The sequence below is a fragment of the Nelumbo nucifera genome, chromosome 1 (genome assembly GCF_055504915.1).
Source record: "Nelumbo nucifera cultivar China Antique chromosome 1, China Antique-T2T, whole genome shotgun sequence".
Taxonomy (NCBI): Eukaryota; Viridiplantae; Streptophyta; class Magnoliopsida; order Proteales; family Nelumbonaceae; genus Nelumbo; species Nelumbo nucifera.
In genome coordinates, this window is record NC_142649.1 from 32084947 (window position 1) to 32111006 (window position 26060).

Genomic DNA, 26060 nt, shown 5'->3' on the forward strand with positions numbered 1-26060 from the left:
TCTACTAGCTACGCTTGTCGCTTCACTGAGACGTAGCGTTTCATTCAGGAACGAGGCCTTGGCCGCCCTGTCTCTCCGAAGGCCATTAGTGAGCTTCACAGCCACTTTGGAATTGCTCGACTCCTTCTCTTCTATGACAGGGTACTTGTCCTCTTCCCCTAATGCATTCAAGGCAACCGAGCCGTCATGGATGCTAATAGCGTGAACCATGTTCACACCGTCACTATCGAAGAAATGGTGACCAGCGATGGACTCGAACAGGGCATTGGTGCACGGCCTCTAATGGCGCACTCGGTGGCCTCTGAAAGAAACCGTTGTTGAATGGGTTGGTCACCGTCCCTACCAACACCGTCGCCAGGTTAATAATCTTGTCGTCGACCCCGACATCGCCATTCAAAGGCACCAACGGCGGTGTCTATGGACCGTAAATCGGCTGGTGGAAGGGCCAGGCGCATTGGTCGGGGCATTGAGTCTCCGAGTTACCGACACACGTAGACGAACTTACTATTCTTTATTCCCGCAGTTCCCCAAGCAAAACCTTGGGTGTCGCAACGGCTCATACAGAACCCATCTACAACAACATCTTTGGCCGTGAAGACCATGTTGATCACATTCTTGTGGTCTTCTTTGGCAGCCAAAGCAACGATGTGAGAGGTCTTGAAAGACTTCCCGAGAGAGCATTCCTCGTCTACGATTTGCCTCGCTAAGATGAGTTTGCTAGAACCCACTTTGTACTTGTCAGTAGATCGCCACCACGACGAGACGGAAGGAGCAACACGAAGTTGAGGGGCGTTCAAGGATTGAAGAAAGTTGACAAGTATGGAGTGCTGGACTGGGGAGAACTTACCGTACCAGCTAATGTTAACCGTGAAGTTGCCTTTCAGAAGAATGTCATTGTGATACTTGAGAACCAGCAGTTGTTGTTGAACAAGAGCCAACATCCTCAAGGTGGTGTTGGAGGGGTTTACGAAGGAGGAGAGCAGGTGAAGATTATTAACCTGGCGACGGTGCTGGCAGGGACGGCAACCAACCCATTCAACAGAGGTTTCTTTCAAGGGCCATCGAATGAGCCATTAGAGACTTAACAACGTCTTTCAGAAGAACGCCATTAACAAGTTGCCAAATTTTGTCTCAGATGATGATCTAATCCTAGCTCGCTTAGGCACCTAAAACCTAACCTTCGGTATCGGGCGCTGGAGTAGGTGGTAGTGTCATATGAGTAAATGCCAGACAAAGTAAGAGGCCCACAACTCAGGTTAGTCTACCTATTGGTCAATCACAACCATCCAATGCGGACTTTTGTCCCTTCATCAACGAGATTATGTGGTAAAGATGTCACCAGAGTTGGTGTTAACTATTGTGTTGACTCAATGCCCCGTCCAATGCCACTCTCCCATGCTCAACACGGGTTACTTCACTAGTATCTCATTACAATGGGCACCTCATGCCAACTTCATGCACATGGAGGATTACATTCAGTTATGCTAACGTGGCTTCCTTGTATAAACAAACTTGACTAGTGGTGTTATGCAAGATTTCCTCTAGATGCTGCTCAGGTGGGAATCTAGATCCATTAGAATATGAGTCTGGGCCTAGTGAGCCTAAGGCTTGTTTGAGTATAAGCTTGTCTTTAAGATAAAGATTCAGAGATTGAAGCAGATTTTTGCTTCTAAGTTTAATGTAAAAGGTCTAGGTCTTCTAAGCACTTCCTTAGGATTGAAGTTGCCCAATCAAAGAAAGGCATTTTCGTTTCCCAAGGAAGTATGTCCTAGATATGAAGCAAGATGTCCTAGACTGAAGTGAGACAATTTCAAAAGCTTGTCCGATAATTGTTGTACCTATCTATGACACGGCCAAACATTGCGTATCCAATTGGTGTACTTCAGCATATGCATGCTCCAAAAACCTCACACGTTGGGGCCATAGAAAGGGTACTAAAGTTTTTGAAGAAGCACCCAAGGAGAGGCATCTTATTTGCTAACCATAGGCACTTGAAGACTGAAACCTATAAAAGCATAGATTGGGCCAGCTCCATAAGTGATAGAAGATCAACCTTTAGTTCATGTATTTCTGTTGGAGGTAACCTTGTGATTTGGAGGAGTAAGAAGCAATGAGTGGTGGCCCAATCAAGTCTTGAACCTGAGTAGTAATCTATAGCACATGGAGTTACTAAGTTACTGTGGCTAAAGAACTTGCTCCTGCAACTAGGACTTCCAATAGCATGCCCTATGACCTTTACTATGATAATAAGGTGCCTATCAACATTGCACACAACACAGTTCTACATGATAGGACAAAAGTGGACAAGCATTTCATAAGGGAAAAGTTAGAATTGGGTGATATTTGTATTCCTTATGTTACTTCCTTGAATTGGTTAGATGTTTCTTACTAAGGGAGTGTCTACCCCATGCCATAGTGAGTTTTTTGTAACAAATTAGGAACGATTGACATTTATGACCCAACTTGAGGGGGAGTGTTGTTTATTATGTTTTCTGTTATGTTTTTAGTGACAAGGGCAGATTAGTCTTTTTGCCCTCTTTTAAGGTTGCCCTATCATAAATAATAAGAGGGGAGGGGCCGCCACCCACTCACTTTTTGGCTCTCCAAAACATTCTCTTCTCTTGTCTATTTCACTCTTATACTTTTTCCTAAAAGTTTAACTTACAAGAAGGGTATTAAGTGAAGTTTTGGGATGAAATTTGTTGGAATGAAGGGTGATTAAAACTTTAGGCAACTCAATAGGTGGCATTCCAAGTGCAAGGAGGTTTACAATAAAACAGATGAAAACTGTTCAAACAAGAAAATTTTGAATTTTAGTGGAAAAAAAGTACATGGATCAAATTTAGTCCCTTACAGATGCTTAATAATCTTTTCTGATAAAGAATTTGTGGGTTGGTGATGGCTATAATGTTAGAATGAAAAACAATAACAAAATGGAAATGAAAATGAAAACCCAAAAACACTAAATGGACACCTAGAATGATGTTCATTTTTTGGTAATGGCACCTAGAATCACTCAATGGTTTAAGGTAAACAAATTCTCAACCAGAATATCATTCAATAAATTTTTACTAACACATCTAAATAGACACTAAAGGTGCTAGATTATCTTATAAAACAAAGAAAAATAGAAATCATAGAATTTCCACTATCATACTTCAACTCAAAACTCCTTAACCACTTAATCAATAACCTTTTTCTTTTTTATTAGCAACATAACTGTTGTAATATGTTATGTTATTGCCACAGGGGTATTTCTGGTATTTCCCTATTCTTTTTATTGTTGTCGCCTAAGTATAAATACTAACTTATGTGCCTCCAGCTATGAACTTTTGAATAGAACACTTTTTCTTCTTCTTTTCTCCTCTTCTCTTCTCTTCTCTTCTCTCTTTTCCTACTTCATTTTTCCTTCTTTCTCGCTGGACTACAATAATCAATGACTCAAATTTTGAACTTAACAAAACTATAAATAGAAAAATTAAAATACAAGGCTGGATCCCACAGACAACAGGTAAAATACCAAAAATACATATACTATCTAACTAAAAAATAACAAAAAAAAAATCTATTATGACTTCATTGTTCCCATATCACTTGTGACATGATATCTAGGGATTTTCACTTATCAGCATATGAAAATTGAGGGAGACAGAAAAACAGCCATCAAGTGGTTCAAGGAAGGTAGGCCCTTAGACTTCATGTTAAAGAAGCTATAGCCTCAGCAACCAGAGTGAAGACCTCATTCAATGCGTGTGGAGATCAGCAAGCTCTGCAGCAGATAGCTTTGATAGAGAAGGAGTGGCAGAGCAGCTATATGTGGGTCTCACAATACAAGAATAATATAATTATAATATTGTTTCTCATGCATATTCCTTTGATATATATATATATTGATAGGAAACAAGAAAAATTTATTGAAAAACAATGCATATTCCTTTGATACTACCTTTCTAGGAAAGGTTTTTGTAAGAGGATAAAAACCTATTTAGGAACCTTACCTAATAGCTTAGGATTTTAGGTTGAACGGTTCCTTGAGATGGTATCAGAGCCTGTTTGACCAAGTGATCTAGTGTTCAATCCCCATCATCCCCATTATAATTAATTAAATTTCAACACAAGGTATGGATGGGCCTATGCTTGTCCACACCTCAAGCCCAATGGGCTTTCACGTGTGGGAGCATGTTAGAGAATAAAAACCTATTCAGGGACCTCACCTAACAGATTAAGCTTTTAGGTTGAACAATGCCTTGAGATAGTATCAGACCAAGGTTTGACCAAATGGTCTAGTGTGCAACCCTCCTCACCCCCATTATAATGAATTAAAGTTCAGCACAAGTTAAGATGGGACTGTGCTTGGCACTATTCTCAGCACAAGTTAGAGAATAAAAACCTATTCAAGAACTATTCAACCTAAAAGCTTAAGCTGTTAGTGAGGGCCCTGAATAGGTTTTTATTCTCTTAACAGATTTATTTTTCTTGGCACTTTTTGTTAAATATGACAAATGGGACTCCAGTCACAAGGTTGGTCGGACTTGGCCCATAGTGGCTACCTTACTATATGGATGCCTGTTGGACTGGGCTTCATAATTGAGTTTCTCACAAGATCAGATTAGATTAAACCACTTCTACCTTCCATTTTTCTGCATCTGCATCATGGAACTACATCTGAGTCCTGACCAGGCACATTGAAGGACAAATAGACCAAAGAATGATCATACAGTGTGTCACCCCTATTAATTATTATGTTCGTCAATAATTGTCCCAGAAACTGACATCTCAAAATAAATTTGGACTTTCTTAAATCTTCACTAACGACCATATTACTGAAGATGGCCATTCTGCTGGATCATCACCCTACCACTAAAACATTGATTAGTTGGTCAACTATTTTGAAGGATTTCTTCAGGTTGAACTATGATTAATTCACAAGATACTGGGACAAAATACTGTGATTATTCTTTTGATGTAGCTCAAGATGTATGAAAATGGTTTCAATTCATTAACCATGTAAAGTTTCTGTTAGGCCTTTTGGGATATCCACTCTTCAATATATTAACTCAATACTTTTACCACTTCTCAAAAAAGAAAGATCAGTCATTTCCATATTATTGATAAAAAAAATTTTATCGTCTAGCTATGGATATTCTAGGACAGAACTACATAAACTTCAAATTGTATATCAGCTCCCCCAGGTACAAGTTTTAAACAAATAAGCATCATATGACTGAAGCAAGAAAAAAACATGTGTATCAAGAGAGTAAATGAAGGAATAGCTATAGGAATAAAATAACAAGTTAGTTGTGTCACCTATGAACAACATTTTGATCATGAAGATACTTCAAACCATTCAAGATCTGCCGTGTATATGCTGAGACTTGGGAATCTCCCAAGCGATACTTCCGATAGAGATTTGCAAGAGAACCTTGTGTTGCAAGCTCAAGGAAGATATAGAGTTTTGTTTCATCCTGCAGAGCTCATTATGTAAAAATAAATTAATACATGAATTTGAACCAGAATCTACATAAAATCCAGTAGGCACACAGAAAAGATCAGCATCATCATCTAAGCATTGTTCCAACCGGAGAAAAAAAACTTCAATAAAAATTTGTATTTAATCAAGAAAATATAGAAGGAAGCAAGAGAAAGATCAGAGCAAGAGGAAGAAGAAAGGATTGAAATAACTGATACATCAACCTGCTGTAAGTTAAAAAAAGGACTGAAATAACTGATATTTCCTAGTAATATTATTACTCCCTCCTGAGTACATCCTCTTTACCTGCTCCCAGATCTGCTTTGAAGTATCAAGAAATATTAGAGTACTGCTGACTATTGTATAGAATTCCACAGCCATGTTTTACTCTGTGCATCTTCTTGTAACCACCCCAAGTACATGGAATTATCAATCCCAGGCTTCGTGAAATACTTTAATTTTCCAAATTCCAATAGCTGTAAGTGAAACCTCTACTAATTTTGCCCAAACAGCATAGTTTGCACTGCCATTCAACTTAAGGGTGGTCAACATAAAGGTTGTGAGGGCCATAAAATTTGACTTTACCTCCTAGTATCTTACTGTTCTTACAAAAATGAATTCACAACTAAATTTCATCAACCTGATCATATTCACAGCTCACAAACACACCTACCACATCACTGGAAGTCCCTTTATAGCCTTAGTTCCATTACAAAATCAGAAGATATTTTTCACTTCACAGTACTAATCAGAACCAACCATCACTTTCCCTCTTGATTTTGATCCACTAGAGGGTCACAAATATCACTGATCACCTATCACAGCACCTATAATGGTTAGAACCATCACTAATCACCAAGAAACCCTGCTGAAACTAGTCTGATCCCCTGTGGCAAGCAGTTACAGCCTTCTAGAAGGAACCCTAATCAGTTTGATGGTGAAAGAAAGCCCTAATCAGATCTTCCTCTTGTTCCCTGCCCTGATACCATGTGAAAATATGCTATTACAGAAGCACAAAACAATCTAGACTGAAATAGAAAGGAAGAAAGAAAGAAAAAAGAAGAGAAGGGAGGAGGGGAGAAGAAATAAAGAAGAGAGAGGAGAATGGAGAGAAACTGCCAAACTAATTAGAGAGAGATTAGAACATCTTAATTCTCTCTAAACAGTCAGACCAGCTTTATATTAACTTTAAATAAAAACACAGAATTACAGATAGAATTACTAAACTACCCTCCCGCCCAAATACACCCAAAATGATGTCCTTTAATGCTCTCTTTTAAAGAGTTTGGCAATTAAATGCCAGCAACCAACTAGATGCAATCCTCCTTTATCCAAGCTTGGGAATGACAACTTGACAAGTAAGACAAGCTCACACAGGTGATGTCTCCAATTCTTCATGATAGAACTAAACATATTGAAATTTAGAAACACTTTATCAATAAGAAGGTTGAAATTCATCTTCGTCATTGGACCTAGCAACAACTCCTTGCTTTGTACTCCTCCAAGTAACAAGATTACCTCCCACAAAGGTACAATAGCCACTAGTAGGCTTTTTATCATCAAATTTTGTAGCCATAAGATGTGACGTCTTTGAAGCAAGCATTTTCTGACTAAAGACACCCACAACACATGCCATTTCTAAACGAGTCATAGAGAGATACAAGAGTCTTCCAACAACCTTCTAAAGCTGTTTAATGTCTGAGAGAGCCAGTTTGATGCATGGTGTGTGAGCCAGTTTGACCCCCTAGCTTTCCCATGTCTTGAAGAAGATCTAGAATATATTTCCTTTGAGAAAATGCAGATACCTTTAATTGACCCAACTTCAATTCCCAAAAAAAAAATAATGAAAAAGGACTAGATCTTTACATAAAAATGTGATGATAAGAATTGCTTAAGTCTCTAGATCTCTAAATCCCAAATTCTGTGATAACTTTATCATCCATATACACGATTAGGGTTGCAATTTTGTCCACATAAAATTGACTGAACATTCGATGGAAGTCTTGAATAACTTTGGGAACTTCCTCCGTAGAATGAATAACATTTGATGGAAGTCTTGAACCACCACCACGAACATCAAAAAGCCAGCCAGTGCATCTCTGCCTCCTCACCTCATCGCTTGATATTTGTTTTCCTCTCTCTTTCGATCATGCAAAAGCTCTATTGGCTCCACACTGCCCCTGAATTCTTCTTAATTACACTCCAACCGGACCAACCCTTCCATGACATCTTTCTTCGCTTGTTCCTCTGCCTCATGGCTGCTTCTAGTCTCAAACCATAATAACCCGAAGCCTAATTCAGACTTTCTCTCCACTCCTTAGCACCAACACGCAACAATATCAGATCAAGCTCAAGTTTCAAAAGAGTCTTCTTCACCTCTGAACAATGAGGGGCAGAGCGCGAGGAACATGATGAAGACGGAGATAAACGTAAGGAAGCCTCCTCCAAATTCTAATCCATGATCTTATGGACACCATGGCAATGATGTGCATTCAGCCATGGTGTGCGAAAGAGCCACTATCGAATTAACATGGGCCAAGTACTTATGGCCCATGTACGTAGCACATCACACATCCATACATCACATGCATAAAAAAGAAATTGATCCAATCAATTAAAATATCTGTAAAACCCTTAATTAATTAGATTAAATCAAAATCAGCCCAACAGAGCCCATAATGTTATCATATAACATTATCTAGGTACATGGGCTGTACTGCAAAAAGCAGTTCGGCCCATGTAGCTAAATTAGGGCTGATTCAGTTTTATCATATTAAAACTGAGTTTTTACAGAGGTGGGCCAAATTAAAACTTGAAGTGGGCCATCAATCCTTTGGCCTAAATCGAATTTGGGTTAGAAAAACCAACCCCATCGAACCAACAATTCGGTCCAACCAGTTTGGACCAAATCTGGTGTAAATCGGCCCGAGTTTTGGGGTCCAGTTCAAGATTTAATTCAAGAATAATGATTTGAATAATAAATTAAATCTAGATAATCAAATTATCAAGAAAACAAAATCAAAGTGCTGCATTGTGATTTTCTTGGACATCCTGCAAACCTGCAAAGAACAATTAATCGCAAATTGCAAAATCGATATCTACAAAATCGCAAATCGCAAAACTTCTTTCTACGAAATCTTCTTCTCCTTTGTTGCGCACTCCAGCAATCTCCAGATGGAATTAAAATAGAAAAAACTAATTTTTTCTATTATTACATCACATTGAATTCCTATACAATTTGTCTAAAAAAAATTATTTACAGACCAAATCGAATAGAAAAGAAACAGTAGGGTGCGCCAATCTTGGCACCAGAAAGATTCGATCTCCATCACATGGGCAGCCCAAATATTCAAGAAACATTCACAGAACAATTCTATAAATAACAGAATAATAAAGATTTATTTTCCAGATCATCCACCCAAAATCTGGAAACCAATTCCCAAGAAAACGCTAACTGTGCAAATCGGGTAGAACGCCTTCTACCCATTTGCGCAGATTCAGATCTGATCAAATTTGGTTCAAGACTTGAACCTGGCTCTGATACCACTGAAGGGATGGGAGATCCATCATATTGATGGCCAAACCCTACAGGAAGGTTGGGCAAATTTTCAAAAATTTCTTTACCCCCATCCGGGAATCCTATTCCCAATTTAGAAAACTATATTTTCAAGTTTTGTTCTTGTAGCCAAACCGGACCAAATCTGAAACCAAGATTAGATGAGATATACCTGATACAGAATCCACGCAAAAAAGCTCCTCCCAACGCAGGTGTTCACGCCCAAAGAGTGTACCAAATCCTCCCTCCACTAAAGATAACACAGCTTAGTATAAGGCACAATCAGCAAGTAGTTCTTCACCAAGAACCATTTGATTCTTCGGCAAGAATCGAATGAGGTATTGAGCACAGCTTCAGAATTGTTTCTTCTAACAAGAAACAATATCAAGATCAAATCTTAATCAATCCCAAGAATTGGAGATCAAACAGGATAGGGCGGCAAGAGCAGGGAGAAAAAGAACTGAAGGCAGGATCAATCAAATTGAGTTGTCTTTTGTAATGTATATGTGTCCTTTTCAGACCCGCCCTGCTCTCTATTTATAGCCTTAAAGAGACAACCTCCTAACCTGATTAGGAGTCTCTTGATCCAAATCTTTATTTGGATCTGAACTCTTTAAGTGATAAAGATAATCCCATATCTTATTTGCAGTTCAAGATCAGTTTATTCCTAATCAAATTAGGAGTTCCCTAATCCAAATCTTTATTTGGATCTGGACTCTTTAAGTGGATAAGAGTTATCCTCTTATCCTTATCTGCTGATCCAAACCCAGATCCGCCCCTATTTAATTAACCCAATTAACCCAGTTCAAAACGAGCTTTAGGCCTATTAAGATTTCAGGCTCACTTCCTTTTAATGTTGGCTAGCTTGGCTCTCTTTGTATGGAGTGGAACCCAAAAATTGATCTACACATCAGCCACATGGGTTCAGCCTAGCATCTGTTACAAGGCCTGGCCGAATTCATCACTGAATATAGTGAACCCTTGAGTCCATCATTTTAATGGGCCCAACATTTACACTAAATGGTCATTGGGTCCAACCATCTTATGAAGGCCCAAGGACTGTGGGCAGATGCAAGATTAGCCCATCAAATATAACCCTCAATGGTCTTACACTTAACCTCTCAGCCCTTAATGATCAAACACTGCCCGACAAGAGATGACCTCTCCCTCGGCTGCAAGGTATAGTGCTACACTCTCTACTCACATGGATCCCAGGAATTAAAACATTTTGCAAACAATTTGTGAAACCATAATATATAAGAATATCTCTATATAAATATATTTTGCAAAACCAAATTTCAAACATATTTGAAATCCACTGCGGGCAGTTTTGGTTTCCATCAGAGAGAGTGCATTTTCCCGATCATTCACTTTGTCCGACAAAGGGGTTGATCCTGTCACTATGATCACCCACTCAGATGAATTCTCGGACTGTCCCAACACACCCAGGTTTCGACCCCCTCTAAGGATCTCACTGATTGGTACATCAAAGACAGCCTAATCCGACACCCAGTGCAGTATCATAATCGAGTCTAGGGGTCAGGTGTAACATTCCAGTTTTGCCCATCTGTCTCCAAGGTCCAGGAAAATACTGAAATTTTGGTTCGGTTCAGGGTTTCAAGAAAACCCACACTACATGTACCTCAGGTCTCACCCTGGCAGCTGAGACAAACCACCCCAACCAACTTGGCGGTACATCAGTGTCAGCCTTGGTAGGATAAATCTCCCCAGATCTATCCAACGGCTATGAACATTCTAAACTAACACAAGTCTCATATGTGTCCAGTTTAAGGGTATTACAAGAAACACACCACAATAACATAAATCAAATATGTACTTTATTCATTTACAATAAATGTCATAATGTACATCATGCTGATTGGAGCTAAGGGCATTCACTATCTAACAGAGAGAGACCAGAGGTGGAATAGGAGGTCTGAGAATGGAGAGAGCTTGGTGAGAGACAGAAGTAGGGGGAAGGTTTGAGAATGGAGAGAGAGAGAGAGAGATTGGGGGGGCTCAGGGGACGAGGGTAATATTGGGTTTTGAAAAACTTTTATAGGTCACGAGGGGTTACATGTGCACAAATCGTGATAGAGCATTAATAGATGCTAACAGTAATGGTAGAGCTAGTCAATTGTCAGAAACAGAAGGGGTAGTGTTAGACAATATGAAAACAGTAAGGGTATAGTTTGTCAATTTCGTTAACAATAGGGGTAGTTTAAAAGAGTTACCCTTTTTTTTAAATCATCCTTAATGTTTTTGTTTTTCATAAGGGAAATTTCCTTAAACTATCCCTATTGTTTGCAAAATTGACCAACTATTTTGTAAAAATTGACAGCGTCGTTAAGTGCTAATGAGAAGAAACGAATTTTCCCTTCACTATTCCTCAAATTTCAAAATAAAACCCAATTGACGAGCATTTCCAATGATGATGCCTGATCCCTTTTCCCGGTGAACTGTGTGTTTCACCGCCGGAAGATGGTAAAGAAAGTGGTGTTCCCCTACCCCCAGACGTGGAGTACTACCAGAACGCCGTCGGAACTTCTCAAAGTGTGTTTCACATTAGAGTTTGTCAACCATATACTTGATCGAGGGAAAGGAAGAAGAAAACTAATCTCCTACTAAACTGATCTCCTACTCTCTCTCTCTCTCTCTCTCTCTCTTTTCCATTGTTCTTATTACTGATTTTTGCTACCATTTCTTTCTCTCCATTTTCCCTTTGAATATCGATTTTAACTTATTTTCATGGTATCAAAGCACCTTTTAACTCATCAGAAGCAAATAAAATGGTACAAGAACGTTGGTGCTAGAATTGGATGAGTCTTGGCGGATTATGGCTCCTAAAGAACTTTTAGATCTGCAACTCCCAGATCTTCTTCTTCCTCTGCCCCCTTTCCAGATCTGCAACTCCTAGAACTCCCTAGAACCGTTGCTTCCTGATTCGCGTTCGAAGAGGGCACCTACATCCCCTTCCTTTCTTCGTTCTCCCTATTTTCTTCTTCCTCCATCCTCCTCCCAGATCTGTAACTCCCTATTTTCTTCGTTGACAAGAATCGCAAGGGATGTAGCAATGGTTGAAGAGAGGGATCAAAGGATGCCCTCACAGACCCAAACCCTTGGGTCAAATGACTTCTCCTCTCCTCCCCCGGTGGTCAGACGACTTTAACAATGGTGATTCTAGCAAAACTCTCCTTCGATTCTAACACTGACTTTAATAAGATGAGAATTCAGCAAAATTCTCCTTCTCAACAAGCATATCCTTCGGAGCCTCAGCAGTCTCGACTATGGCATCTACCATCTTAGCAATTATTTCTAAGGCCAGCACAAGTGAAGCATTAAGAATGATATCTGTCGTTATCTCTCTACCAAAAAAAAGAAGCTACAGAAGAGCCAACATTCAAATTCTTTTTTGGAGAAACTTCATGTCGGAGTGGCAATCAATATGAAATGGCATGATTTGGGTGAAACAAGATGAGAGGAAAACATTCACATTACCATGGGATATGAATGTAAAATTCAGAAATACTACAAGGATAGATGCAACAAGAGAAAAATCCTCTTTCGCAGCTAACAATTCTCAGAGAAACACTACAATGATCATGAACAGAAATAGAAACCCAGAAATTTTGACTTTCAAATTCTCCTAGCAAAAGCTCAAATGGAACAAGGAAGGAAAGCGATGGATAGATAAAAAGAAAACTATAAATTCATGAAACTAGGAGAGAGAGAGCATGAAGAAACAAAAATTGAATATGAAACTTTTTTGTCTTTTCTTTAGGGAGGAAGATTTCCTCCCAAAAATCACCGCAAAAGATGGTGAAGGGTATTTTAGAAATTTTTGAAGAATGGTTTCCTCTGCTCCCTTCAGCTCTGTTTTTGGATCTACCAAAATCACTGCCACCACTACAACTTCCAACAGCAGCAGTGAACAATAATGGTATCTTAGGAATTTTAAAATAATTATCACTCATGTGATGTCACATGTGAATGAAATGTGACGCAAATTAACAATAAGGGAGGTTTTAGACAATTGTCAAAAATCTTAAGGGTACTTTAAGGCAATAGCTAAACAATAAGGGTGGAGTTAGTTAATTAGCTAAATAGTAGGGGTAGTTAAAGGAAATTGCCCTTTTGATAATTGCCATTGTCATTCATAATAAAAAATGAAGTGTCCCTTTTGCCCTATGGGAGAGACGAACTTCTAGAAGAGTCCAGTCCATTGGTCTCTTTGCTACTACAGACAAACTTTGGAAAGAGTCTTGTACCTTGATCCCTGGCTTTCTTAGCTAGGAAACATCATCACCCAAATCCTCCATGAGAGAGGTTGTTACCAAATCCACCATAGTGGTGGTGGCAAAACAGGGGAAGTGAAAGAGGAGGGGAGAGAGAAAGAGAGAACTACCACTGTCAGAGGGAGCTCCAATCCCCCATGATATGTTCTACTTCAAAACCTTAAGGATCTCTTTACTACTGAAATCTCCCCATCGCCCTGGTATTAGGATCAGCCCTGTACCATTGTTTTGGTCAGTTCTCATCGTATCTATTCACATGCGATGAAAATATGGAAACATGAACAGGTGTTTGGATCAATAGTCAATACCTACTGAGATCAAAATCTAGACAGAGAGATCGATAGTCTTTCTAATACAGTGATACCTTTCTCTTGAGTGCCAAAGTGGTAATCTTTAAGATTTTTTTTTTTTTTACAGAAGACAAGCGAGGAATTCCATGTCAGAAAGACGGGAGGCTGTGGTCTGGTTACTCCACCGGCTATTGAGCAATCTGAGGTTGAGCAAAGGGATTTTGATCAATGGTGACAAGGGCTTCCTGTTCACCAGGAGATTAAATCTGAGTCATCGATATTCCATGTACTGGTAAAACACAGAGACGAGAAAACAAGCAAGGAGGATTAGGTTGTAGCTGGTCCATGAATCAGCCTTACAGGGAATGGACTAGGCAATGGCTGTAAGAATGAAACTAATGGTTGGATTCAGTGGTGGTGGCGCAACAATGATGGTAGGATGGAGACCATTGTTCACAGTGACAGAATTGCAAGGATGGGCATAGGAGGAAGTAGCAGTAGTAGAAGAAGAAGAAGAAGAAGAAGAAGAAAGAGAGAGAGAGAGAGAGAGAGCTAAAAGGGAAGAGTGGTTGTGGTAGTTCAATGTTCGATGGCAACTGTGAAAAATAAAGAAGAAAAAGAAGAGTTGAGAGAGAAAAGGAGAAGTTGGATTCAATGTAGATGCCACTGATTTCTATTTGAGCAATCAAAGAATCAAGGAAGACCATAACAGTGGTCATAAAATTCTTACTCACAGGCAATGATTCTTACCTAACTTAGAGAAGAGGGATGGAAGGTAATATTGGGTTTTAAAAACTGGGTAAATTTCTTAAACTACCCTTATGGTTTAGCTAATTGACTAAGTGTATCCTTACTGTTTGAAAATTGACTTACACTACCCATATTGTTTCTGCGAATTGACTAAGTCTACCCTTACCATTAGCATCTGTTAACTTTCCGTTACATATGATATCATGTGACTAATATATTTATGAAAAATTCCAAAAATACCTTTCCCACCTCCATTCCTAGAACACCCTTCGACATCTATCTTCATCGATTCACCCCAATAATAGGTCAGCTCGTCAGTCTTCGATGTGAGTGAGTTCTCGTCAATGTCGATGTGGTTATCACTGATATCGTTGAACTCTTGATTTTTGAACACATCAAATTCTATGCCAAACAAGTGATTATTGCGGTTGCCGTTGTTGGTATGGTTAACAAAGCCAAGATGTTGAGAAGAGGTAGTGCCATTGATTCCGCCGGTGGGTGCGAAGATGAAGACGATGTTGTGGCCAAAGAGTTGGCCATTGTTTGGAGTGATGGAGAAGATGAAGGATCGCATGTGTTGGGGCCCTTGTGAGTATCCTAGAATTTGAAAATGCTCGACCAACGGTAAAGGCAGCAACTTGCAGCAGAAGGAGAAGTACCAAATCCACCGCTTTTGGTACCTAGTTTTGGAAAGATTCTCAAAAAGACTAGCGGGTTGGAAAAGGAACTACATCTCTTTAGGGGGTAGAATCACTCTAATTAAGTCAACACTAGCAAATTTGCCAGTGCATTTTTTGTCTACCTTCAAATTGCCTGTTAAGATTGCAAACCAAGTTGAAAAAATAATGAGAGATTTTTTGTGGGAACCTGGAGATACTAAAAAGGATCATAGGGTAAAATGGGAAGTGGTGTCTAGAAAGAAAGACAAAGGGGGCTTAGGGATTGGAAATATTAGAATAAGAAATGCAGCTTTGTTAGGCAAATGGCTATGGAGGTTTCCTAAGGAGCAAGAGAGTCTATGGCATAAGGTGATAAGAAGTATTCATGGAATGGAAACAAATGGTTGGGACGTTGGACTCAATCCAAGGGCTTCGTGCTTTTCCCCATGGAAAGATATTGTTGGTATCTTGCCTATCTTCTCTCATTTCATCAAGTATGATGCTTGTGTGGGTAATAAGATTCTTTTTGGGGAGGACTTGTGGATTAGGGAATCTCTCCTTAAGGATAGATTCCCGAACCTATATTCCCTTTCTTTGAAAAAATCTCAATTTATCTCTTCTTTTCGTGTTTCTGGGGATTCTTGGGATCTAGGACTAAGGAGAGGTTTGAGGGACTCAAAAGTGGATTCGGCAAATGATATTTTTTCTCTTCTAAGTTCAGTTTTTCTAGACCACTCTTCTCCTGATAGTAGAATTTGGGCTGAAACTTCTACAGGTAGTTTTTCTTGTTCTTTGTTTTTCAATGCTTTGGTCCTTCCTTCTAACCCAGTATCTTCCTTTCCTGTTAAAGAAGTATGGAGCGCTCCGCCCCCCCCCCCCAAAAGTAAGGGCTTTTTCTTGGGAAGTGGTTCTCCAAAAAATCAATACCTTGGAAGTGCTTCAAAGAAAGAGACCAAATTGGTGCTTGTCACCTCATGTCTGTAGCCTTTGGTTGAGGAATGGTGAGACGGTGAATCACCTATTAATTTCTTGTCCGTTTAGTACTCTAATTTGGGATTGGTTCTCCTCTCTCTTTGATTGTAGGTGGACTCCTCCCACAAGCGTAGCGGATTTATTTGACCCTAGATTTTTCCAACAACCAAAGAAGAAAGGAAGGGTGATGTGGAGAACAACGAGGGCAGCTATCTTGTGGGCAGTGTGGGAAGAGAGAAATAATAGGATTTTCCAAGGGAAAGAAAAATCAGCTCCTTTAAGTTATTGAAGGGATCACCATCAAGGCAGTACATTGGCTGAAAACTCTTGAACTATTCAAGGATGTCTCTATGGATTATTTGTTTAGAGCCTGGAGTATTTTAGCAAGGTCTTCTACTTCATCACCTACTATACAAGCAGTTTGGTCCCCTCCTATGCAGTGTAATGTCAAACTGAACTTTGATGGCAGCTCTATTGGGAATCCCGGACCTTCTGGAATAGGGAGTGTGTTTAGAGATGCGGAAGGAAAAATCCTAGCTTTGTATTCTGGTCCAATAGGTTTGGGGGACTCGCTTAGAACTGAAGTATTGGCTCTCCTCCAAGGGCTCAGATGGGCCAAGCAATTGGGTTTTCAACAGTTAGAAGTGGAGGGGGATTCCAAATTAGTAATAGGTTGGCTGCAATCAAATAGTTTGGGAACGTGGTCCCTTAGACAACATGTAAGGGAATTATTGAGCCTCACAAGGGAGCAGGGTGCACAAGTGTATTGGTCTAGGAGGTCAGCAAATGCTTTAGCTGACAACCTAGCAAAACAAGGAGTGAATCGGGAGGTTTTGTTTGTTATTTGTTATTCAGGGGGCACCTTTTACTTTAGAAGGTGACAGTTGTTCCTCTGGTTTTATCTAAAAAAAAAAAAAAAAGAAGCATCGAGGAGAAGGGATTGCAGCAGCAGAAACCAGACCCAAAAGCTCAATTAAGCTCTCTACAGTGGGTATCTCATCAGAACTCAGATGAGAATAGTGTTGTACATCCTTCTATAGATCATCCAAACCTGCGGTACATGAGGAATAGGTTGGAGGAGAGGGAGAAAGAAGACGAAGGGTGGGTTGACTGTAGTGTGGAGGAAGATGATGTTGAGGAAAGCTCAAACAACGCCACCAGCCTAGGAAGTGGGGGAGATGAAGGATTCTTTGACTAGGAAAATAGGGGGACTCTAAATTTTGAAATATTGTTTCAAGGCAAAATGGAAGGAGCACAGCAAGTGGACTCGTTGGCTCTGAATGACAGGACAGGAAGTAACCGAAGTAGAGCACTGCCAGGAAGCTGGGGAGGAAAGAAAGAGTCGAAGAGAATAGGAGGAGAAGAGAGAATAAAGAAAAGACTTTGAGAGGCAAAAAAGGTGGGTTTGTGGGTTGTGGTAACCCCTATCTTTTTTTCTTATTTTTCTTGATATATAGGAAGATTACACCCGACCCAAGACCTGAACACCTAGACTATCTGGTAGAAGTAGAAACTTGAGCTCCTGCTGAGTGATTATGACTTCTTGAAATTCTCCTCCATGTCCTCTTCAGCTGGTTTCCTGCACTCCTCCAGCATTACATTGCACATCCATGTCGTCCTCCCCAGACCTTTAAGTGCATCCATGGTTGTTTTGGAGTTGCCTTCAATAAAAATTTTGTTTGCTCCTGATTCCATTAACTGTTTACGTGCTTTGAGGGCTGCTCTCATCTCCGCAGTGCAGTGGTAGTAGAACCAATAGGGCCTGCTCCTAGTTTGATCACTTTTCCTTTGTGGTTTCTAACAACATAACTGAAAGTGCATAGATTGTTTGTTAACTTAGAGGCATGAAAATTTATTTTTATTCCATCTTGACTTGGGGAGGGGTCCATTTTACCCATAAGGTTGATCTCGCATTCCTTTCTTTATATAAGACCAACTTTTTTTGGGCCTCCACATATTCTCTACAACTTAGTAGAGCTTGATCTATGATCTTGGGAGGGTTGTAATTCTTCTTTTTGAAGATTTGTTCATTTCTGTTTTTCCGTAGGTACCACACAATATAGCCGGTTATATCATATCCAATCCTTTATGGTAGTTAGATTTACTGATTTCATCCCACCATTCCAGGATATTTCGGTCTGTCCTGATCTAGACACACATGGTTGTTAACAATTGTTCCCCAGACTTGTCGAGCTACCTCACAATTGAAAACGATGTGTAATGAATTCTCAGTTTCACCACAGACCTAGCAGTCAAGATCAATATTAAAACCTTTACTACATGGTTTTTCCTTTGTAGGTAATTTGTCCCTCATGGTTATCCATAAGAAGAACTTCATCTTTGGAGGGCATATGATATTTTTTTTATTTTTTTTGTAACTCATTTGGTTCTTCATTTAGTATGGCATATGCTGATTTCACTGTGAGCTCCCCACTAGGGCTTGGTCCCACACTATTTCATCCTCTCTATCTTCAGAGGAAAGAGTTATAGATTGAATTTTATTGATTAAATCCTCTGGGAATATCTGTCTCATTTTGGCTTGATCCCAGTTTCTGGGCGGATTTGTGATGATGTCACTTACTGTTGCATTCTCATTTAACAGATATCATTTGGATATTTTGGATAGTATCAATGGGCTGGTTGGATATTTAAGTACATGTTACAACACCTTTAACCAACAATCTCTGGTGCATTAGTCTATTTTTCATGGTCAATAATAATGTATTCCATTCAAGAAAAATTCAGAAGCCACTGTCCAATGGCAGAGAAGATGCAGAATACAAAGACAGGTTTCAGCTAATAGTATATAAAATAATTTGTATATAGAGTCGGGTTGGGGGGGTTCAGCTTTGATTGGGCTGCTTTCACTGAACCACGTTGAGTTCACCAGAAAGTTGATTTCCTGGATGAATGAAAGCATATTATCAAACATAGCTTTTAGGCTTTCCACGTGGGGCCCACCATGCAAAGCTAGAAGTCACTGTGTGAAAGCCCTCCCAAACGGGCACATAATATGCAGTTTTCACCTAATAGCATATAAAACAGAATACAAGTGAAACATTCTTTTTTTTTTTTTATCAGCATGAATACAACATTTTTTTTTTTATCAGCATGAATACAAGTGAAACATTGGCTATTTTGAATGAACATTAAAAGCAAATCCTCCCACAAGCTTAGATAGTCTGTTTTCAGGTGAAACCTTCAGGTGGCCAAGGAAAAGAGGAAGAATTTTATGGAGATGTACTAGGGCTGCCGTTGTATGGACAGTTTGAGAAGAAAGAAAAGCAAGAATTTTCAAGGAAGAGGAGAGAAATGTGGAAGCAATCTTAGATTGTGTTCTATTGCTCAAGAGATTCAACTAAAGCTGAATTGTCAGCTGTGCTGTATGGGATTCAATTAGCAGAAAAGCTAAACTTAAGAAGACTCTCAAGTAGTAGTAAGCTGGTTAAAAAATGAAAAGAAAGCAGCCTGGATTTATCGATATTTGGAAAAGAATATCAAGTGGTTTCCAAGGGGAATGACAGTAACTGTTCAGTGAGTTCCAAGGGCTGCTAATGGGATGGCAGATTCTCTAGCAAGGCAAGGGATTGTAAGGGAGCAATTGTTTCACCTGCTCCTGTGGGCAAGGGGTCATTAGGGAGTGATTGCTTTGGGCTCAGTTGTTTTAACTTATTCTTAGGGGTACTCATACCCCATTTGTAAATTGTAACTCACGGTATATTCTATTATTCTTGTTTATATTAATGAAATGTTTCCTGTTATCTATCAAAAAAAATGGGGGATATATGATTTTTACAAGCATGGATTCATAAAAAATGAAGATGGTGACCAATGACAACTATTTTCTCATTCTACCATAAACTTTGGGTGGGGGAGTGGAGAATAGAATAAAACAAGTGGTTTAGGAGTTGTACCTTCTTTGTGCCATAATATTGAACTATATTTTCATGTTCAAAATGACTTAAAAGCGCAATCTCCTGAAGCAATAATTCGGGAATTAGAGAAAGGGAAAAATGCATGTTATAAATTAACATAAGTGTTAACCACTATGATTCTAGTATCTAGTCTCCAGTATATGAGGAAGTCCAACAAATTTAATGATAGTATGGTTTGTGTACAATAGAACTTGGTGAAATCTTTTTCCTCTATAAAAATTGATTGATATATTATACTCTAACCTGCTCAAGTTGAAAAACGCTTTGCTGGCCCTGGCTTCCTTGGTCGAGCAATGAAACTTCTTTAACAGCAAAAAAGAACCCATCACTGCAGAAAATCAACAGTAGTGAGATTACAATGATGCCCCAATAATGATCATACCATCTTGATCAGACAAGTTTTTACTTCCCCAGTAAACATCAGATTGTATGCCATCCTATAAAGGGCTTGTCCCTGATTGATACAAGCCGTCTGAGCATTATACAAATGGGTGTCTATTTTGGACTTCAGATTTCAAAGACTTATTTTATCAATAAGAATATATGGGAAAATCTGTGATGCCAGAAAGATATCATACCGGAATGGCTTTGACCAATCACAACCCCCCGTGAATTTTGGTGAAAACCCACCTGATTGGTTTCTACTTTTATGATTCTGGTTAGTTGCTTGTAAATTCTTCCCATATCATGTCTTTCTGGCATCATAGTTGAACCCTTCATAAATAGATCCTAAAGTGAATTTGTTGCTGTGAACAGAGGGACTGTACATAGAGTGGAGTCCAATACTACTTTTTTTTGCCCAAAATAAATTAGGTCTGTGAGTCAACTCCCTATTTAGCTAGAACATCTGCCACCCATTTGCATATCTTCTCACCCAGTTGAAACTAGAATTTATTTGCTTTTCTATGACATCAATTTCCCTAAAAGCATGTCTATATTTCCAAGGTGCTGATTTGACTTGCTTGGTCCAATGAATGACTAGTTGTGAATCTCCTGCAACTTCCAAGTTTCTAATACCAAGCTGTACTGCTAATCTCATTCTTGTAAGAGTGCCATGATTTCAGCCTTGACCAAGTCTCCCAAGCCACTTGGACCTAACTACATCACTACCTTACTCATTGGTGGTTCCTAATCACTTCCCTAATGCCTGCTCTTCCTGAATTGCCCATAGAGCTGCCATCAAAGTCCAGCTTTATTCACAACAGGAGGTTTCCAATACAATCCATTCTCACTTCTTCAATGTGTCTATTTGTTTGTGGCACTTCAGTCCATCATCTAACAATGTCATTGATTGAAAAGTCTCTGAATAGCTCCAATGTTTTTACCCAATGTGCAGCTCTCACTAAATGGCTTTAGTTAGTTCCTCCTAAGACCTATTATTCTCATTGAATAATCTATTGTTTCTTTCTTCCCAAATCATCCACACCATTGCTGCCCTTACTATTTTCCACATGATCCTCCCTCTCTTTTCTTTAAGCCTCAAGAAGTTGGGGTTGAAGAAACTTACCACTTCCTATGGGAGTAACCCATCTGCAATGAAAAAGAGAACAAAAATATTCCCAAATACAAAACACAAAAGGACAGGAGATTAATAAGTAGGGAATAGTCTCACCACTAGCCTTACAAAGAATACACACATGAGGAGAAAGGCAAGAATTAGGCCTCATTTTCTGTAGCATGTCACAGGTGTTGATCTTTCCAAGGAACACTTCCCAACAAAATGCCTGTCCACCATGTCATAAGCCTTTTCTAGGTATAATTTACAAATTAAACATTTTCCTCCCTTCTTTCTCTTTTCAACCACACATTCATTTGCCACTAGAATTTGGTCCACTATTTGCCTCCCATCAACAATGGCTCCTTGAAATTGAAAGATTACCATAAGTGGAAAAGTCTTCAACCTTCTTGCTAGGTATTGTGTTATATGTTTTTTCTTACATTTGGCCCAAAGGGGCAAATATTAATTGCACATATTAACTTTTCTAATTACATTTTAGATCCTATGAGATTTGAAACACACCTTTTACTCTCTTCTCTCTCTTAACATTAGCTAGTTGAAAATTTATCAAAAAAAAAAAAAAAATCATTAGCTAGTTGAAACCTACTGCAGTACTGCCCTCTACAGCAATAGAAGATACAGCAAATCGATTTCTTGAGAGATTTGAACACCGCAAAGTTACCAAAACATATGAGAGAAAGAAGAACTAATGGCTGCACCCAGGTTTAGAAGCTGACAGAAGTTTCTAAATTTATGGCTTCTATTTTCTTTTATAATCCAACTGCTGTTTTAAAAGATCTGCAATCAGTAGTTTCTTTTTATTTCTGTTTAGGAAATTATTAGCTTACTCAACTACTATTTTTTATGTTTCTATTTTTTGAGTTTCCATTTTCTGAATTTCTAGGATTCTAATTAGTAGTTCAGATCTGGACCCAACAGCCATTGCAACCATACATCAAGAACATTTGGCCATGAAAGGACAAGGGAGATGTTCCCGATGTATGGCTGCAATGGCTGTTGGGATCATGTGTTGGGACCTTATGTTTGGACCAGATCCAGACTCTCTAATTAGGAGTTGATGCAATCTAAAGCATTTAACATATCAAAAGCAATTGGGGATGGGGGTGAGGTTTGGGAGGAAGGTGAAGGGAGAGAAGAAGAGCTTGTAGATGAAGAGTGATGAGAAGTTGTTGTAGTGTCTAGAGTTGAGAGGGAGAAGATTAATAGAAGTTTCAGGATATGGGTATCTGGTTCACCTATTTTGCATCCAAGGATTTGTTCAAATTTTGTTTTGATCTAGATGGAGAGGATAGGAACCTTCTTGAAGTCGAGGATTGGATGTGGGTCAAGCTGGTGGCGTCTGCTGGTTTTATGTCTCAGTTTGGTCTTGTTTTTTTCTGAGTTTTCTCAAGTTATGTGTGCTGTCTCAGGTGAATGTTTAAGGGAGGGGTGAATTTCAATTCTGTATTTTGGATATGTTGAAGATAGGTAGTTTATATTATTGTTGTTGTTGTTTTGGTGATTTCTTATCACCCTCCTAGATTGTATCCTTTTTTCCTTTTAATGAAAATTTATTTTACTTATCAAAAAAAAAAAAAAACGTCTAAAGCATGCCCCAAGAAGCACCATATCATTTTCAAAGAATAAGACAAGTGGACCTTGCATTTAAATTCACTAATGGGCTTCCAACAGCCATTTCAGTTAGTGGGTTTCTATCAGCTAGTTTGTTAATGGACTTCTAACAGTTAGTTTGTCTGTGAACTTCTAACAGCTAGTTTGTTAGTTGGTTTCCAATGGTTAGTTTTAAAATGCTCCAACAGCTAGTTTTGTATTAAATGCTCTAACAGCTAGTTTTTTGTTCTTTGTATAAAGCCTCATAATCTCAAGTTAGAGACATTAAGTTCTTTCCATTGTTTTGTGAAGCTTAGAGCTTTCTTTTCAGAATTGAGAGAGTCTTCTCTTGGGTAAGTAAGTCCCAACCTTTGTTGCCTCTTTGAGCAAATTTCTTCTTTTTCTTTCTTCATATTTGAGTTGCATCAGGAATCAACTACAATTTTAGTAATTGCCAAAACTCTAAGCTTTAAGGAGTCTATATATACATGTAAATCTATCTACAACAGTAGAATTGAATGAAAATTGAATGAGTTAGTTTTTGTTTTTCTATATAGTTGTCCTTGAAATCAGTGTTAGAGAAACACATGCTTTTTTCTTCTCCTTGTTATTTTCTAGTGGTTTTCTACTACTAGAAGCAAATTAGCAACTATTCCATGCATTTTCTCCTAGATTCAGAACACATTGAGTTACCTACTATCTACCAGCCTACATTAAAACCCTAGAGAATTTTGACCTCCCCATAGCATAGTTGAAAACAGATTGTGTAAGACATTTAAATCGGTTGATTGAGACTAATTTAGCTTTTAAGGACAGTTCAGCATCACAAATGTAAGCTAATAGTGACTACTTTGCTCGCGAATGTGTGTCTGAGAGAGAGAGAGAGCACTCTACTTACTCAGCGATCCCTTCATACACTGTTCCAAAAGACCCACTGCCCAGAAGCCCTCCCCGTTGCCAAGACGTGATGGTACGTCTGACTCTAAGAGTAGGCGAAATATTAGTAGGTTCCGTGGTCGTACTGGAAGAATCGTCATCGTTTGAGGTCGAAAACCAACTAGATTCAAATAAACCGCTGGTATCACTCAATCTCTTCGCCTGTTCCCCTGTCACCCGTTCTTCTTCTCTCGCTTCAATCACTTCATGACCATCTTCACGTATTCTATCCTCCTCATCATCATCAACATCAGAGGAGGAGGAGTAGCCCGTCTCTACACGACGAATTGACGACGAAGGAACTATATCATCTTTAGGTGCAAAAGACTTCAAAAGCTCCCAGGTCGAAGCTGACCCCATACGATCCTCAACCTTCAGCAACATTGCCGGCGGTGGAGCGAGCACCGGCGGCCGAACCCCCTTAATTCCTCCACCGACGCCAGCACCAGAAGATCCCGGAGCAAGTGAATTCCCGTCACTGAACAGAGGAGGAGAAGAAGAACGATCCCCTGTCGGTCGCTCCGCAGCTCCATCACTAACTCTAAACTTATCTGAAGACCTAGTCGACAAACTACCTTCCCACTCTTCTTCCTCTACTCCACGAGGAGAAACCGAAGGGAACCGTTGATCTTCTGCCGACTGCTTCGCAGCTTCACCTGTAATTCTCTCCCTATATGACAACCCAATCCATGAGCCATCTTCCCCCTCTTCCTCCGCTTCAGCCGGTTCCTCCTGTATATCATCTCTGTCCTCGACTAGATGAGTCAATCGCGGCCTCGGGAAGATATCGGACGAAGACCGGGCCTTCCTGGCCTCCCATGCGGCGGTCGGAATGGCGAAGTCCTCCGGACCGGAAAGCCCCAAACTCCGGCAAATTTCGTTGACCTCATCGGCGCCTTCGATTCGGAAGCTAGTCTTGTTGGTGATAGAAAAGATTTCAAGGGAGCGAGTAGCGCGGAGAGAAGGGGAGAGATCACCAGGTGGTGACGAAGACGAAGGGGAGAAGGCATCGTAGTCGATGTTCTTCACGGCGTTCCGACGTTCCAACTTCGGCCTCCGTCGGCTGGAGCCACCGTCCATCGTTTCGTCCTTTCTATGACTTAAAAACCGCGGCAAGTGATGCATCGAAGACTGCTACTTCTCTCAGTCCAAGCTCGCGCCGAAGAACTCGCGCCATCAGGCCCATCACCCGAGCAACAACAACTCTCGGACAACTTAACGTCTCTCTCTCTCTTTCCTCTCCCTCCTCTCTCTCTCTCTCTCCTATCTTGTTTCTGAAATGTTGGATTCTTGTCTTTAACTCTTTACAAGATTACAGTTTCTGGTTTAATCCGCCGTACGGGCATCCGTATCTGAGGTTTAGATTTTGAGCCCGTCTGATTTGGCACGCCAGGTTAAATGGCTGGGAGTGGATCCGGATCGGACGGTTTAGAATGAGGATGTATGTGAGTAAGCTTCGATTATTATAAAAAGGATGACTCTCACTTTGAACTTGGACTAGTAAAAGCCAAGAAAACCCACATTTCCTACTCACTTTTCCTATCCACACCGTACCCGCCGTGAATTGCAGATTGTGGGTAGAGAGTAGTGGACAGGAAATCCCGTTTGGTCGCAAGAAAGATAGAAGAAGTAGTGCCACGTGGAACTCTAGTGCGGCTTTGTTTATTTCGTAAACGATAGAAGTAGAAATATGCGGGGCCCACATGATTCCACGATCATAACGGCGGAATCGTCACCGTCCAAGACTGAGTATTATGATTCCACATGTATTATGTGTGGTGATTTGGTAGTTCCACGGAAACGGTACTACGAAATTATGGTCGCGTAGACTGAGTATAACTTGACGGCTATGGAGGATGAATTTTTTTTAGGAAATGGAGGGGACTGAATTTAACGATTTAAATAATTAAATTTTCTTTTTTGTTAAGAAAAATAATAAAATATTTTAGAATATAGCAATCTACCAAGCCAATATCAAAAGACAACAACATTTCTTTATGCAGAAATTGAACCGGTCGTAGATGAGTTTAATAATCCCACGCTTTTTTTATTAAACATGAAGTTTGTTAAATGTAATTAATGAAAAAG

At 39.6% G+C, this 26060-nt stretch overlaps 1 protein-coding gene and 1 pseudogene across 3 annotated transcripts in view; both read right to left on the bottom strand.

Annotated features, from left to right (window-relative positions):
• Positions 1-25253, bottom strand: part of LOC104589658 (mitogen-activated protein kinase kinase kinase 1-like) — a 58978-nt gene extending 33725 nt beyond the window's left edge. The window contains exons 1-4 of one of the 3 annotated variants that reach the window (XM_010248051.3): positions 23935-25253; positions 20171-20255; positions 19907-19969; positions 5308-5465 (exon numbers count right to left, since the gene is read on the bottom strand). In XM_010248051.3, coding sequence (XP_010246353.1) covers positions 5308-5465; positions 19907-19969; positions 20171-20255; positions 23935-25097 — 1469 coding nt within the window. In that variant the 5' untranslated portion in view covers positions 25098-25253. The remainder of the gene's footprint in view (positions 1-5307; positions 5466-19906; positions 19970-20170; positions 20256-23934) is intronic. The other 2 variants (XM_010248052.3, XM_010248053.3) reach the window with 2 other exon arrangements.
• On the bottom strand, positions 108-1080 carry LOC104589661 (protein EXORDIUM-like 2 pseudogene; annotated as a pseudogene).
• Positions 25254-26060: the final 807 nt, after the last annotated feature.